Source organism: Pempheris klunzingeri, chromosome 6 (assembly GCF_042242105.1).
Source record: "Pempheris klunzingeri isolate RE-2024b chromosome 6, fPemKlu1.hap1, whole genome shotgun sequence".
NCBI classification, from domain to species: Eukaryota; Metazoa; Chordata; class Actinopteri; order Acropomatiformes; family Pempheridae; genus Pempheris; species Pempheris klunzingeri.
In genome coordinates, this window is record NC_092017.1 from 1,695,989 (window position 1) to 1,712,717 (window position 16,729).

Below are 16,729 nucleotides of genomic sequence, written 5' to 3' on the forward strand. Positions count from 1 at the left end.
CTTCTCAGGTTCCTGTGGATCCTGGTCCTGGTCCTGCTGCTGTGGTTCTCTGGCTTCATGAATCACTGCTCTCTTCATCTCTCTCTCTCTCTCTCTCTCTCTCTCTCTCTCTCTCTCTGTCCAACCTCCACCCAACACGGACCCTGACAGAAAGCCCCCCTCCCCCGAGCCTGGTTCTGTTCCAGGTTTCTTCCTGTTAAAGGGGAGTTCTTCCTGCCAATGTGTCCTAATCTAATATCTGATGCTGCTCATGTGGGGATTCTTGAATCCTTAATGTTGAATTCCTGAATCGTTGGGTCTCTCTCTAATTAAAGAGTTTGGTCTAGACCTGCTCTTTATGGAAAGAGTCTGGAGATAACGCTGTTATGAATTGGTGCTCTATAAATAAAGATTGATTGATTGATTGATTGATTGAACTATGAAAATAAAACTCCAGTCTAGCATCAAGATTCATTCTTGACCTTGGAAACAGATGGAGAAGAATGAATTTTCACTCACTAGCCTTTTCAACAAAATCTCACGGTCTTCAGAGTCTGCTCAGTTGTCATGGAGATGAGAGTGAATGTTCATTCTAGACCTGAAGTTTATTTGAAATAAAATGGAAGTGTTTCCAATGAAGATTCTATCTGTACATTCATATATTCTACCTAACACATCACCTGTGTTGGGTAAAATATATTAAAGCGTTGCCTCTCTCTCTTTTCTCTCCTGTCACAGTCATTCCATCTCTCCTTCTCTCTCTCCAGCACACAGAGCTGAAATGACTGCACTTCGCCTCCCATCATTCCCTCTGTGCTGCCTTTCAGCCGCTATCTCCATCCTGAAAATGTTCCTCTCTCTCTTTCTCTCTGTCTCTCTCTTTGTCTCTCTCCACCCATCATTTCAACACCCACTTCCCTTCCCTCCCCATCACTTTCAATCTCCTTTTCCCAGACCAATTTCATTCTCTCTCTCTCTCTCTCTCGGTCTTCCCTCCACCCCCCTCATATGGAGTCAGAGGTGTAAATCATGTGTGCACAAACAAACACACACACACACACACACGCACACACACACACACAGACACACACACTTGCTGAGCTGGACCATCAGGGCCTACTACAGCCTCTGCTCTCTAGGCCTCATGACAGGGCAGGTGCGTTATTAGTTAGTCCTCTCTCACGGACACACACACACACACACACACACACACACACACACAGAGGCACACATATGCACACACACACAGATGGTTGTCAGTGTGGCTCACAGCGGGTGGTGTTCCTGTCAGTCAGGACCACAGAGTGGAACTGTGGACAACTGATGCTTACTGGTACGGAGAGGGCCGAGAGAGGCAGAGACACACAGGGAGAGAGAGAGGGGACACAGGAAGGTGTGTGTCGCTGTGTGTATGTAAGCAAATATATGTTTTTGTACGTGTCTGTGTTTATGCATTATCTTTACATCAGGGCTACGGCTATTAACAATTATTTTTACATTTTTCTCATGCACAGACTAATTGTTTAGTCGATGAAATGTCAGAAAATAATGAAAAATGTCCATCACAATTGTTTCTTAAGTCGCGTCTTTTAAATCGGTTGTTTTGTCTCACCAACAGTACAAAAAATATTCTATTCACTATAACACCAAACAGAGAAAAGCAGCAAGCCCTCACATATGATAATCTGGAACTACAGAACGTACAGGCTTTTCTTTCTTAATAAACTTAATTGATTAAGTGTCAATTAAAGGGGCACTCCACTGATTTTAGACATACAAGTAAACTTCCAGCTTGGAAACGCATAAAAAAAAAAACGATTGCATACAGCACAGCCAAATGTAGTCCACAACAAGGATCACACCGCTTAAGAATTCCAATGAACGTGAAAGAACCCTAAAACAATGCACATCTCACATCACATCGCAGATCTGCAACTATAAGACAGCACTTAGTTACACAAGTAGTCACACGGTATTGCTGTACATGTCCTATATTTTGGGATGTATTTGGCTGAATAGATTGTGTTTGTAGATTGTAATTACATTTTTTTTCTGTTTCTGTTTTTTTTTCACAGACAGCAACAGATGGAGGACATTTCCTGACCGAGCTGTCCATACCACACAGAATGACAAGCCTATCTCTAGATTCCAGCCAAAGATGACTCCAAGATGTGCTGATAGATACTGGTGATGAAAAAATCTTCATGATAACGGAAAGAAATTTGAGTTGTTGCAGCAGGAAATAATGACAGAGCCAGATCATGAGAAAGAGAAGAAGAACTAAACAAATAGTACATGAATAAGAATTTGGGTTTTTGAATTTTGAGCATGAAAACTCCAGAACTGCTGCAACAGCAATTAGTTTCATGTAAAGAAGAGCTACCGGATGAACGGATTCATGAGCTGCAAAGTGGAACTGAAGATGGTTCTTATGAAAGAAGGAGATATTCTTGAGTGCACAGGTTTAGTTAGTTAGTTAGTTAGTTAGGTTAGTTTTAGGTTAAGGTTAGGGGAGTAGTGGTTTTGGTTAGGGTCAGGGTAAGTCTCCAGGGAATGAATGGAAGTCAATGTATTGTCCTCCGAAGTGATGGAAACACGACTGCTTGTGTGTGTGTGTGTGTGTGTGTGTGTGTGTGCGTGTGTGTGTGCGTGTGTGTGTGTGTGTGTGTGTGTGTATACCTCTGCATGCCTCTAGCTGGCCTGTAAGAACTTTACGAATCTCTGACACCCACATATTTTTCACATCCATGGAAGAAGCCTGGGGAAGACACACACACACACACACACACACACACACACACACACAGATCAGCCAACATATACAACAAAAGCCTCTTAACACTAATGCTGTTTTTCTTAGTGAGAAACTGTTCAGAGGAGGAGCTGTGTGGTGCAGCACTGCTGCCCCCAAGAGGACGGTTGTGGAAATGATCTTTGAATGCCTCCAATCAATTTCATCTTTTCAATCAAATCTTTTTGCACGATGTAAAATAAATGTATCCTCTTTGACATAACCACAGCATTACATTATAAATGAATTTATGCAGAGACACAGCGCAAGACGTGCAATTTTCTAACTCTTCCATCTGTGTTACGTTTACTGCAAACACATCATAATAGTCAGATTCCTCACCTAAAATACACTGTTGGAAAAATACTGCATAGTAGTAAGTATAAAAAGTAAAGTAACCATTCTGCTGCCAGTTACTGATATATCATTATCTTTCTATTTCATTGTTTCATTTCATTATGAATTAGTGGACTGTTAATATCAGTGTGTCTTATCTACTTGGGACAGTAAAAAAAATAAGCTCTGCTACACAAATCTGTATTAAATGTTGTTACCTCTATCTATTAGATGTTTTTTTTGTAAATGCTGCATTTGACCTTAAACAGTTATTTACAAGTGACATAACAAAACATGCTAATTGTGTCCCCAGTGTTTCCAGAGACCCTTAAACTATGAGAAAAGACCGCCCTCTCTCTTTTGTCTCCTGCTCCACCTGTCAGTGAATGTGTTTGGCCCCACTTGAGGCATCACACACAGGGATCGGTTGATCATGTGACCTCCCTCGGCCCTTGGAGGAGGAGGTCCTGCCCACTGAAACCCTGAATAACCCTGCAAAAACCACCATGTGTGGAAGTAATGGATTCTCTTCATGTTGGTTGGACTTGTCATGGAGATGTCTCCACAATGACTGCAGACTGGGAATATCATTATTTCTATTTTTAAAGAGACAGGAGCCATTACGGAGCGTCCAGAAAGAGGCTGAAAAGGACAGTATGCAGGATGCACAGCATGAGGAAAAGAATGTAAGTAAACATATTCTAGTAGGACCCACTAATACAAGAAGAAATCTGACAATGAGCATGACATTTAAATTGAACATCTGAGAAGTATGGAGGAACTTGTCTTTATAGAGCTTGTTGTAGTAGAGTTGAGTAAATCAAATGAGTTACTTTACACCACTGGTTAAAGGTAAACCTGGATGATATTAAAGTTTTAGCAGTGAGGAAAGGTTTGCGTCATTCTGCCGGTGTCAACATACCTGGATGATGTAAACCTCTTCTCTGCCGTTGTACCACACCTCAAACTTCTTGCAGTCGCCTTTAACGTTCTCTGTGATCCCCACAGAGCTCATCTGGACAGAGACACGAGGGCAGAGACACCGTGAGATCCTCAGCAATACAATACCACAATGAGCCAAGGGGAACTTCACATGGCCAGATGAACCTGCTAGAGAGCCCCTGGGGGACAATGTATCATTGGGCGTTCCCTAACCAGAAACATTGTGTAGGTGTATTCATACTGCGGCCTTGAAGCTCCCAAAATAGAGTTAAGTGCACACTGAGGACAAAACACAACAGCCGACCAATGCCGTGCTGACACACAAACCCCCAGCATCATTTCATCGCTGTTCATTACAACGATGGTACACTGAGCTGCTTTGCTGAAGAAAAAAAGTGATTGAATTTCTTTCATACTTGACTTCCTTTGTGACTTCCTTTCTGTAGACTTGTTTGGATAGAAACTCGAGGAGCTGTACAGCATATTTATGAATGACAGCTCCGGTTCCCCGGGGGTTTGTATGGAGAAATGTCAGCGTTCCCCTGCTGGTGAACAACGGCGCTTGTTTATGCGCCACGAGGAACAGCTTGTGCAGTTAGTGAGTGAAAATGTTTCAACTTTAAAATGTTGTTGTCGTGCTGAGCTGCTCTGATCGCTTTTACTTTGACTTTTTTTGTGGTTTAACTTGAAGCATCTTAGGGGTTGAACCAGCTGAGACATTCTCAACAAATGTGGTTTGGGCTCACATGTTAGATGTGACAGCTGCCTATTAACACACCTAGCAGACCCAGAGCAACATTAGCACTCATTTGGAGTTGTGTTTGCCTAATTTTAGTCTTCATTTTTTTAAAAATCATCTGTGTCTTTAGAAAATATTAGAAATATTTGGCTTGGTTCCCCAGTCGGTCCCTCACTGTCTGTTAGCTAAAAGAAGCTAAAATGCTCTATAGTGCATTGGTTGCTCACACACTGCAGCAGCATCTGACCTTGAGCGAGTGTTTGAAGCTGTAGGATGGGGTCTTCTCATGTCCATCGGTGGTCTCCTCTCGTTTCTTACAGAACAGCAACATCTTGTCATACAGGAACAGGTGCCTCTGCATGGGCTTAAACCTGGCCAGGTCTTTCACCTGAAATCAGGAAGTCACTCAGTCATTTTGTCCATACACCTACCCATCTATTGGTCCATAGTTTAGCCATTATTGTGGGAACATGGAATTAGGGCATAATAAATTCATTCATTTCACCATCAGCAACTGCAACAACTACTGCAACCTCAGCGTCCATTTGCAGCACGTGATGCTCTGGCCACACAAACGCTGCTCAAGTTTGTTCAGACAAGTTTCAAAAGTCTGATAACAGACTCTGCTCCAGATTTGAGATAAACAGAACTGGGAACCAACTGAGCCATAGCTGCACCGGAGAGAAACAACAACTACTCTGTGCAAAGAAATGAATGCAAGTGTACAGCTCAAAAGAAACAATCTTTAACATATGTTCCAAGTGTACATGTATTTTATGTTATGCTTCCACTGCTGCACAACCAATTGCCCCATTGGGGACAAATAAAGTCATTGAATTGAATTTAAGGGATGTCAAATCTTAGATGTTAACATGTCTGAATGTTACAAATCAAATCTTATCTTCTGTTAGTTGCATCTTACAAATGTGTAGTTTTAGACCAAGGAAAGGTCATTTATGGGCATAAATCTTGGTAGGAGTAATGTCCAAAATCTAAAAAATCATGGATAATGATCCATGATTTTTAGTTAAGAAGCTGAACACTGGTGTGGGTGTCTGTTTGTCTGTCTGCTCTGTTTGACTGATGTCAGAATGACATGCATGGCATTCTCATGTTTGTGTACAAGACCTCTGATAATGTAGTGACTATCTCCCAGAACGTGGGGTTGTACCTTGCTGTGGCCTTTCTTGTGGTCAGTCCACACATTGAAGGATCCCTGCATCAGCAGCTTCCCAAGTTCACTGAGGTTCCCCTGTGAACATCAACACACACATGCAGACGTTCAAGAGCATTAGCAGGGGGTTACAGCTCCAGCTCTGTCGCAATAGCACAAGTAAGCTAAAAGGCAGCTCAGTGTAGAGGCACTTTTAGTTATACTGACTGAGTGGACGAGGTCTTCTCGTCACTGTCATGGACTCGTCCTCCAGCTGTAATGTTAGTCTGGCAGCACGTTCATGTGTTGTGGGGGGGTGGCTTTGGCCCACGGGAGGGGAGTGGGATATTTTCATTTGGATACTTTCAAACTCTAGATACTCCTGCTGATTAATCCAACATTGTAGACTCTGCCTTTATAATAAATACATGACATAAATGAAAATCTGTAATCCATAAAAGAGGAAAAAGGCGTAATATTCTTAACACGTATTTGACTGAAATGCTCATTACCCCCCTCTGTAAACTGAGAACTGATAATGATAATAATGATAATAATAAATAATAAACATTATGGTAAAGCTAAGGGTTTGAAACACCTTTGAGTACTTCTGTCAAACATGATTTCCAGTAAACGCTGTCTTTTATTCAGACCAATAGGGTCATTCTTGAAATTTTAAAAAGGACACATAAAGAAATCAAACATGTGCTAGGCAGAGTTTGATCCCATGATCGCAGACAGCGTCTCTATGTGTAATCAAGCAGATCCCCTGAAAAGGTGGAGGGCACACATATAAAATGTGTAGTGATTCCTGCACCGTTCACCCGACTTGGACGTAAACACCCTCAAATTAAAGCTGAAAGTGTGCACTTCAAGCATATCTTGATTGTTTCATTTCAAATCCATCGTGGTGGTGTCCAGAGCCAAGATGCTGATTGAAATTGCGTCAAATGTCCAAATATTTATGGTCCTGACTGTACATCCGGCCAGGGATCGATTCCAGATCTCCCTTAGTTTCTTCACTAACACACACATCCAAGAATCACAAAAACTTTGCCAACTATCTCTCACCTTTTTGATTTATTAACCAAGTATGGTTTCAACTTCCTGACCTTTTTAAGAATGTTGAGCCAACCCCGAGAGTGTTTGGTTAACAAATGATCTGAGCCTGACGTCACATACTGCTAAACTCAAAATCGAAATGTCATACGTCTGTTAGGTGAATCAGTGAAAGATCAATAGAGAAAAACTATCACGAACCAGAGGCATTAAAGGATGAGGAAATCAGATAAATAAATGAGAACAACAAATGTTCTGTCATTACAGCAGCATGGCCTAAGTCTTATTATAAAGGTGACTGATGTCACGTATCACATCAAGATAACAACCTCAACTGAAACCCAAGATAACGCACACACACACACACATATCTCTCTCGCACACACACCACAATTATTCAGGGTTAAAGACAGCATTACTGATTGGCTGAAAACCTCGTTATCACTAGTCTTTTATACACTTTGAAAATACGAGTGGGAAGTCAGGAGGAATGTTGCCCAAGTCAGATAAAGACTGACCTTTCACTGCTTCTTATAGTAAAGTGATGGAACAAGAATTGACCGGAAGCAACTTAATGTGTGTCTACTCACAATAACCTCCTCTGCTTGATGAAACAAACGAAACAGACAAATGATGTGTTTCATCCTTTTTTTCCCCCATTTACATATCAATAATTAAACCATCATAACACCATCAGCTTTTTTTGTTTTTCTTCTGAAAGAATCAAAAATTGCACCGGATGCTTCTAGAATATGTCTTGTGAAACCATTTCAGAAGTTAGACAACGGCTGATGTGACTAAATGCCCAACTGATTGTTCTCTAGGTCACCGAAATAAGTTTGGAAGAATGATCGGCTCATTAAGACACCTCTCATGATGTATTTTATCTGGTTAAAATTCTCCTAAATCGTTTTACTAATTTGAGGAACGTTATGATGGATGCTCGTTATGCGTCTCCATGGCTTTCTTGTCTCGCTAATCAACGTTAAAACAATGTTAACAACTCCCCGCATTCTCTCTTGATCACATCTGAGCCACATGCTGTTAACTGTTAACTTTCAGCATGTACAGATCGTTCACTTGCTTGTTGCTGGTTCCCATTTGTCCAACAGAGGATGCTGAAAACGCTCATACGACCAGACACCAAAAAGTTTGTTAAACCCAGCATAGAGGTTTAATCGGTGTGAGTTGAAAACCAAGAAAAAAAAAAAAAATCAAGAAAACCTTGCAACAAGTCGTCTTATTTTTCAGCGAACATGATGATGATGATGTTGGATTGGTTCTACATACTGACCCCAAAGCCAGTGATGGCTATCTGGTGCATGGAGTCGTTGACAGACTTGATGATGTCCAGCATGGTGGCCAAAGCCTCCTCCAGCTCAGCCGTCCCCTCTCCCTTGTTACATTTCAACATCTCCTGGAAGACGGGAGCGAGAGAAAAACTGGTTTGGAATGATTGAATTAAAGAAATAGAAACACGAGGAGCACAACAAAAATACAGAAGAGGAGAGAAGACAACGAAACTGATGTTTGACGTTGAGGCATTGAGGCGCACACTCTGAGGGGGCCTCGTCGGTGACACCATGAAGAAGCTGCTGCAGGAAGCTCGTATGCTGCGGAGGGGTTTTAAGGGTGAAAGGTGAAGGTTTGAGACGCCTTAAGTCATTTTGAAATGTTTTAATAAAACATGAGAACTGTTAAGCAGTATCTAAACAGTGAAGTCAAAGTTGTATTCGGGGGTGTTTATGAGCTTTGGAAAAAGAAAGAAATTGAGATCATTTTGAATTTGTTGTGTCATAGCAAAGTCCAACCAGCAGCTGCCTGCAATAAATGGGTCGCCGATCTTTGAAGAACGAGAGGTTACGCTGAGTCCTAACACCAAAAAGAAGTTCACGTCAACGGGAGTGTCACTCTCAGCTGTGAACTCACATTTGGCTCATGTATGCGTGCCTTTGGTTCCATACGACCCCATTCTTAAAGTTTTGTAAACTCCTACCTCCTTTGTCTTTCATGAAAATGTTATATTTCTGTTAGTTTTGGGACATCTCTCTGTGGGGATGGTGTGATGTCAGAGGTCAGAACACGGGGTCACTAAACCACTAATGACTGCAAACTGTGAGAAAATTCCAGCTGAGGCTGGTGAAGCTGAGCGCTACTGTTAGACACCCAGATCCTCAGCTCACACACAAACAGAAGCTCTTGGTCGTCACCTACAAATAACTCTACAATGAATCTTTTTGTTTCAAAAAAACATTTTAGCAGTTACCGGTATTAAGTTCGTACTGAATCTACAGAAGAACTGGCCATTTGCTCTCAGTTGCAACACAGCTGACATCTATCTCGGCACATCTTCACTTTATTGGACAGCGTTAACCTCCAACTCCAACATGAGGAGTGTAGCTGAAGATGTTTATAACTGTCTGCTTCAGGGTGAAACACTAACGCTTCACTGTGGCTACGGGCTCAAAAACAGCTTTTCAGAGCTCCTGTGGGAGATCACGTGGAGCAGAGCGAACGGATTCGTTTCTGTGTAATTATTACTTAATTACACAAAATGTTCCCAATGTAGAGATTTGTTAAACACAATTTGGATAATCTTTCATGAGATCTTGAAGCCAAATCAAACAAGCTACTCAACAAAAGCAAGCAAGCAGACATGTGTGTGTGTGGGTGTGTGTGTGTGTGTAATGGTGTGTGTAGCTACCTTGAGCATGAGTTGGTATTTGGTGATCCTCTGGACAGGCTTCAGGAGGTAGGCATCCAGAGACAGTTTGTGGTCCAGTTTCTTCTGGCATTCCTATTGTTTCAAACACACATTCTCCGTCAGGAGGGGGACACATGCCAGACCTGCCAGCTGCTGCAGCCAACATTTTAAGTCAGAACACACCTGTCCTGTTAGGGTAAGTTACACAATGGGGAGGCGACAGCTGTAAATGTTGCTGTTAGGAGATTGAAATACACGTATCACGCCGGACAGTGTTTTCCTGGTGAATGGGGGGGGGGGGGGGGGGGGGGTAAAGAACCAATGACTGAAGTCAAACATCATAAACAGCACTATAACCTCATAACCATCATCCCCATCACTCACTAAGAAGATATTTGATTCACGGAATTCTCCTGTGATCGCAAAAGAGCTAGTTATGTTACAGTTAGCGGCCACTGTACATGGGGCCTGAATAAGGAAAGTTCTTGTCTGCTGATATCGTGTGTGTGTGTGTGTGTGTGTGTGTGTGTGTGTGTGTGTGTGTTACCTGAAAGAAGAGGCTATCTCCACACTGTCTCCAGATGACTTCAGAGCGGGGTTTATTCTGGCAGTACTTCTCATAGACCTGAAGCTCTTCTTTCTGACAACACAAAGGCGTGGCGGAGTGAGGAGAGGGCCTGAAATCATCTCTTGTCAGCTACTGTTCTTCACATCGCTGGACGGTAAACCTCATCCACTCAATCTGGATACCTTAGTTTAAAGGAGTCAGTATGTACTTGCCTTGCTTCCAACAAAGTAAGTTCATCATGTAGTGATTTTTAGTGATAGAAAGCAGTGTGGTCCATTACAGAGCTGCAGTATAAGGCATATGGTCATTCCTTGTCTCTGATGTAGGATGCAATAGAGTAAATTAACTCTGACATTACAAACACTGACACACAAACGCCTCGAGACCTGCAGCAATACAATAGCAGCCTACCAAATGCAACGTTGACCCCACCCAACTTGGGTCCATCGTCGTTTTGGAGAAATATGTCTGCTACAAGTCAGTGTCCGACTTTTTCAGTATGTAACTACAATGTTTTCCTAAAATGAATCAAGGGCTTTAAGTTTCCACAACATAACCATAAAAATGTTCAAAGGCTTCAATCAGGAAAAGATTTCAGAGGGGAAACACCAAATACACTGATAGAACATTTTGCAGACTGATGAAGAACATTTTGAAAGAAAGCTTCGTATTCGCAGCAATACATTTCCTTCAAAAGACATTTATGCCATATGTTTATTACAGAGGTTGCAGTTTGCAGTTGTAATGAACTATATTGAAAGGTGTTTCTAATATTATCCCCCCCCCATCCCTGTAAATAGGTCTCAGTAATCTCCGTAATAAACATCTAGTTAAAATGAATGTATCAATTAAAACACTTTCATCAGCTGAGGTATTATTAGTAGCATTTACTTTAAGTAGAAAAATGTAATAGAAGAAAATATGTATTTATACTAACTCCATGGAAACACTCATAATGTACTTAATTCCATCCTCATTTCTGAGCCACTCACCCTTTTGAGAAAACAGGTTCCCACCAGCTCTGGTCTCTCTGCACAGTTCTCCAGCTCCCTCAGAAACGTCCTGCAGGTAGTTTGGACAAACACAATAAGAACACAATACACATTATAATCTTTCTTTGACGAGCTGGAAACCCGAGCAGTCGGTGAAGAAGCCTAACAGAGCCGCCGTACAAGTCATTATTTTCCTGGTCACACACTTTCTTTTCTACGATAATTGGCAGGCAGCAGAGGATCAGAGCCAGATTACCTAATGCTTTAAGTGACCAAGCCATTAAACTATGGCATGTAAGCAGTTTTAAGTTCCAACAACTCAGACATTCCTTAGTAAATTGACCTCCAAGTCTGCTCATCTCATTATCGAACAAATGATTCATGTGTCAGTTGTTCCAAACACCGATTCAGTGTTCTATCATTCTATCAGTCAAATATTTTGGCAAATGAAATATGGCCACAATGTGAAAACACCCTCCCTGTTACAATGACAGAAGGACTCCTGAGCCTCCTCAGCCTCTAAAAGCAGATGTGTAGTGTCTTTTGTGGCTCTGGAGGAGCTTTGTCATGTCTAAAAAAATAACCGTGGTGATGTCATGAAGGCAATCATGGCTTGGACCTGAGGTCCAAAGTATGAACAGAAAGTTTGCTGAACTTGCCGGTGTGAAGTTGGTACTGATTGCATTACGCAAAAAGTGAAGGAAGAAAAGGGCAATCTAGTGATGGCGCCACCTCAGACTTAACCAGTTAATATGCAAAGAGATGAAAGGAAGTGCTAACAAGTAGACTGGGAAGGAAATACATAGAGGGATAAAGAAAAGAGACGAGACAAACCAGGAAGCAAGAGAGAGAGGAAAGGAAGTGCAAGAAGAAAGCAAGTAGATGGAGATAAAGGATGGATCTCTTCAGGGAGTCTAATCTGCCTGGAACCCCTGTGATGTCTCTGAACTGTTCCGCTTGTTGGCGGTTGCTTTGTTTAACTGTCTTGTTGGTGCAAACGGTTATGTTTGTGTGTCGGGTGCATGGAAACATCCTGAGGATACACAAACCAGTGTTCTGCTGCTCAAATGGGCCCAAATGCTGGCTGGTGAATCACAAAAGTTCAAGTGACCTGTCACAAAACTTGAATATTTGTCATATACTGTCCACATAAATATTTACCAAGGGGATGAAATCCAACTTATCAGAACAAACTGACTGTTAACTAACTAACTAAGTAGTCATAGCAACCAAAACTAGGCAGCACAGGGGCCAGATGCATAGAACTGTGCAGGATCATGACTGAAACTCAAAGGCACTAAATAAATTCATTCTCTTTGCCAGATTTATGAAACTACACATCCCTATTATGTTTTATATATATCGATAATTGTGCAACCAGGAGCATATGCAAAAACCTCATTTGACCTCCTATACTTCTCCATAAATAGACGTAGAAACGTCCTTAAACATTGGTCCATCTCTTCTATATGGACCATTAAAGTTTCATTCTCAGTCTTAAAGCATAATGTTATGTATGTAGCCACTGAATGCATCTAAGACCCTTACACAGGGTATAGTCATTTTAAATAACTAAAAGTCAGCGGGAATTTCAGCCCGGCAAAATGAACAGACTTCTGGCTAGAGAGGAGACACCGATTTAGTTTACGTCCCTGTGAAATCAAAGACCTACAGTTAAGAAAAAACACCAGTTTGGATGGTTAATCTGCCACCATTATCACTGTCAACTGCTTAGCAGGGAACTATCATGAGGTTATCAAACCCAGAGTCCCAATGAAAACAACATTGGAGGGCCACTCATTGGAGTTCAATGAGATTGAACTCATACATACCCAAGGGAGGCATTTCACTGAGAAATGACATTTCCTGAAAACAGTTTTCTGTGGAGCAGCCTGTGTGAATGGAACATTGTTTCAGGTGAGACACTTTGGAATGTTTCAATGCTTTGAGCACTACAAACAAACTCCCAACCAGTTTTGTTACATTTAAATAAAATCCACACATATTTTAAAACTATGCCACATAAATCCACAACTCCTTGACTAGCTGCGTACCGCCGGGCGAGTGAGAGGATCTTTCTTGGGCTGACTTTTCTTCATCCTCCTTGTTAAACACAACCAAAACAACAACAGCTATAAACTCTGCAGACTCACGACACGCCCCACACAGCACGACAGCAGTCGTGGTGGTTGTCATAGCAACATTACTGACACTGCTGCTAGCCCTAAGGTGAAATAAATGGTCCGTATTTAAGTAGCGCCTTTCTAGTCAGTTCGACTACTCAAAGTTGCTTTTCCGTCGCATCCTCGTTCACCCGTTCACCCGTCATTCATTCAGGAGGAACCTGAGTTGGAGGAGACTGTTCTTTCACACGCATTCACACACTGAAGCTGCCCCGGGAGCAAGAAGACACTTGGACATGCCGACTCATAGAAGCCAGGGAGCGAACCAGCAACCTTCCGACTGATGGACGACCCACTCTGCGCTCCAAGTACGACTGGTGAAACAGCTGCTAATATAAGCACTACCTCTTTGTCAAACACTACACATTTTGGTCAGTTTATGATACATTAACTCACATACAGACAGATAAGTTTTTTTTGTTTTTTTTTTACCCTGGAACCACACTCAAGAGCACTGATGAATTCTGCTTTCAACTGCTGGGAAATCATGTGACTTCAGTTGGGAGACACAGAGATACACTGTAGTTTATTTGCTGTTCCTCCTACTATTTAAATAAAGTATGTGAGCCCCCAACGTGTGATTGTCAGGAAGACACCATGTTGGTGTATGTGTCTCTGCGTGCAAGGGCCGCCTTCTGCAAACAGACAGTGGGAATTCAGTGAGTAGGCAGACAGGTGTGGATGTTTTCCTTGTATTTCTGTCATCCACCTTTGTGGAACGTACCGCTTTTGATAAAGTAAGAGAGATGTTCATTGAATAGTGTGATCATTGTAATGTTACTTCTATTTGTCATTACAATCACTTACTCCTCAGCAGACTGATGCTGGAAAAGAATTATTTCCGCTGTTCCCATGTAAAGTTCATTTATTTCCTGACTGTGCTCGGAGTCACAGATGGATGATGAAACAGTTCGCCCCTGGGCACAGACACATAAAAAGGCCCCAACCCCTCCCACACAGGAACAAGACCCCCCACTGAAAGAGATATGACTACAAAAGACCAGCATTTGTAGTTGTGCAGGAAATTATGAAAATTCAGTTGCAGTTTTTCGTCCAACTGCAGCGCCAAAGAGTTCTGGTTCACCTGCAGAAATGTCACTAAAGGACAACAGATGAGCATCAGGCACTGCTGTTGAACTGCAAGTGAACTTTTGTATGAAGCTGACACTAAAGATTACACAGATATTATCCTTAATAATACAGCACACTGTATAAGCTGGTCTACTAAATCTACTTGTTGATTTTGATTGATGTGATTCGATTGTTATTAGAGTTATGTGACTTTTTACCACAAGAAATGTTAGTTCAGAGGCTCTGGCCCAAGGGCCAGTAGGCCTGTCTGTGCTCCACGAGTGCATACCGTTCATACTGCATGACAAATGCATGACATAATGATGTCAGGTTTCATGCTTTTTTTTTTTTTTTCTTTTTCAAATTCAGTTCACCAGGACTACCCGTGTTTGATCTAAGCACCAGGTTTATTACATGTAAGTTTTGCCTTGGTGTAGTGCATAATCAAGAAGCATAAATATACAATATATTTACAAGAATATAGAAGAGAAATATTCATAGGATAGGTATTGAGAAACATAATAGTAAAAGTATAATAATAATAAAATGTATACTTTGACAAGCTAGTCATCCAATTTGGCCAATCAACAAAGAAAAGATGGTCATACCCTGTTTTGTGTTTACTCATAACTTCTTCAGATACGCATATACACAGACATAAACCATCAATAGCCATACTCTTATAAAGTCTTTCCATCCGTCCATTGTCTGTACTGCTTATCCTTTGAAGGGCAGCTGGGGGGCTGGAGCCCGTTTTTGCTTTTTAGCAGCCAAGTGCAATTTGCCTGCTTTGCTCTACATTCGACATCTTTGACATATTACCAGAGCTAGACTTAGCTGCATGGCAACGGCGACGGCAAGGTGGACTCAGGTTTTCAGCGGACGGGACTGTAAACCTGCCGAAGGGCTGAAGGAGGTCAAATCGAAACAGAGTATTTTTAACACACATTTTGCTGAAAGACGGAGCTGTAGAAAAAGAGAGAAGATGGTCTTTTCTCACAGTTTGAAGGTCTGTGACACACCAGGGACACAAACTTCCCTCAGCTACAGAACTTTTTAGCACATTTTTACTGTTGATTCTTCAACCTCTTTCCCAGCAACAGCAGACAGCCCATTTCAGTTCAGAATGATCTGATAAACCCAGCGTACACTGCCGGCCCAGCGTCAAACAGCAGACAGACAGAGTCACCAGCTCTGGAAACAATGGAACATTTAGCAGCTACATAGCCAGAGGTTATTTTCTCAGTCGTTGGTGGAGACCCAAAACAGAGCTAAAATGACACTGATGTTTGAACTTGTGGAAACAAACACTACTCTAAAAGAGGGCACATGTAGTTCAATAGCAGCTGGATGTGTAAGCAGGCAACAGTTCTCTAACATGTTCATCATAACAACATTTTAGGGTGATATGTCAATATTTTTTATTTACAGCTCCCAATTGGCCAAAAAAAAAAGGGAGAGGGTGAGGTCTTTTTTTCCCTTTAATTCAGCATGGTAGAGACAATTATTGATTTGACAAACTGAATTGATGAAGGTGCATCAAAATAATTACCAGGTCTCAGACAACAAAATGAATTAAAAACACTAATGTTACTAAAAAGAGGGATTCAGACACTTTTGGCAGTACAGTGTTCAAAACACATTCCACCTACCTGTTGTGAAATTCATATATCTCTGGCATGTTGCCAAACAGCACATCCCTTTTGTTCTCCAAGGACGGGGGGATGAGGTGGCTGAGTTCTGAGTTATCCAGCTCTCCAAAATAACCCTGGGTAGGAGGATGAGGAGATGGGAAGAATGATGAGACAGTGGAAAACAGAGGAAAGAGTAGATAGCAAAATTAACCAGAAATGCAGCAAGGCAGCAGATCACAGCGAATCATTCCCACCAGAGAAACAGATTCTTAACCTACTGGAGAATTACCTAAGATGTGCTAACACACCATGCGCTATTGATAATCAGTGACTTGATGTCTGAAAGTGAATGTCTGGATTGAAGTCTATTTGCATTAAGAATTTCCTCACTCCCCGCTGTCTGTACTGCTTAAGGTCGCGCAGGACATCGGGCGAGAGGCGGGGTACACCCTGGACTGGTTACCAGTCAATCACAGGGCCAACAAATAGAGCTCACACTCACATCTACGGGGCAATTTAGAGGCACCAGTTAACCTAACCTGCACGTCTTTGGAGTGTGGAAGGAAGCCGGAGTATAC

At 41.9% G+C, this 16,729-nt stretch overlaps 1 protein-coding gene across 1 annotated transcript in view; it reads right to left on the reverse strand.

Moving 5' to 3' along the window:
* mcf2l2 (MCF.2 cell line derived transforming sequence-like 2) overlaps positions 1-16,729 on the reverse strand; it is an 81,104-nt gene that overhangs the window by 28,003 nt on the left and 36,372 nt on the right. The window contains exons 17-25 of the mRNA XM_070831734.1: positions 16,170-16,285; positions 11,264-11,333; positions 10,251-10,343; positions 9,704-9,796; positions 8,294-8,416; positions 5,959-6,039; positions 5,035-5,175; positions 4,029-4,121; positions 2,659-2,737 (exon numbers count right to left, since the gene is read on the reverse strand). Coding sequence (XP_070687835.1) covers positions 2,659-2,737; positions 4,029-4,121; positions 5,035-5,175; positions 5,959-6,039; positions 8,294-8,416; positions 9,704-9,796; positions 10,251-10,343; positions 11,264-11,333; positions 16,170-16,285 — 889 coding nt within the window. The remainder of the gene's footprint in view (positions 1-2,658; positions 2,738-4,028; positions 4,122-5,034; positions 5,176-5,958; positions 6,040-8,293; positions 8,417-9,703; positions 9,797-10,250; positions 10,344-11,263; positions 11,334-16,169; positions 16,286-16,729) is intronic.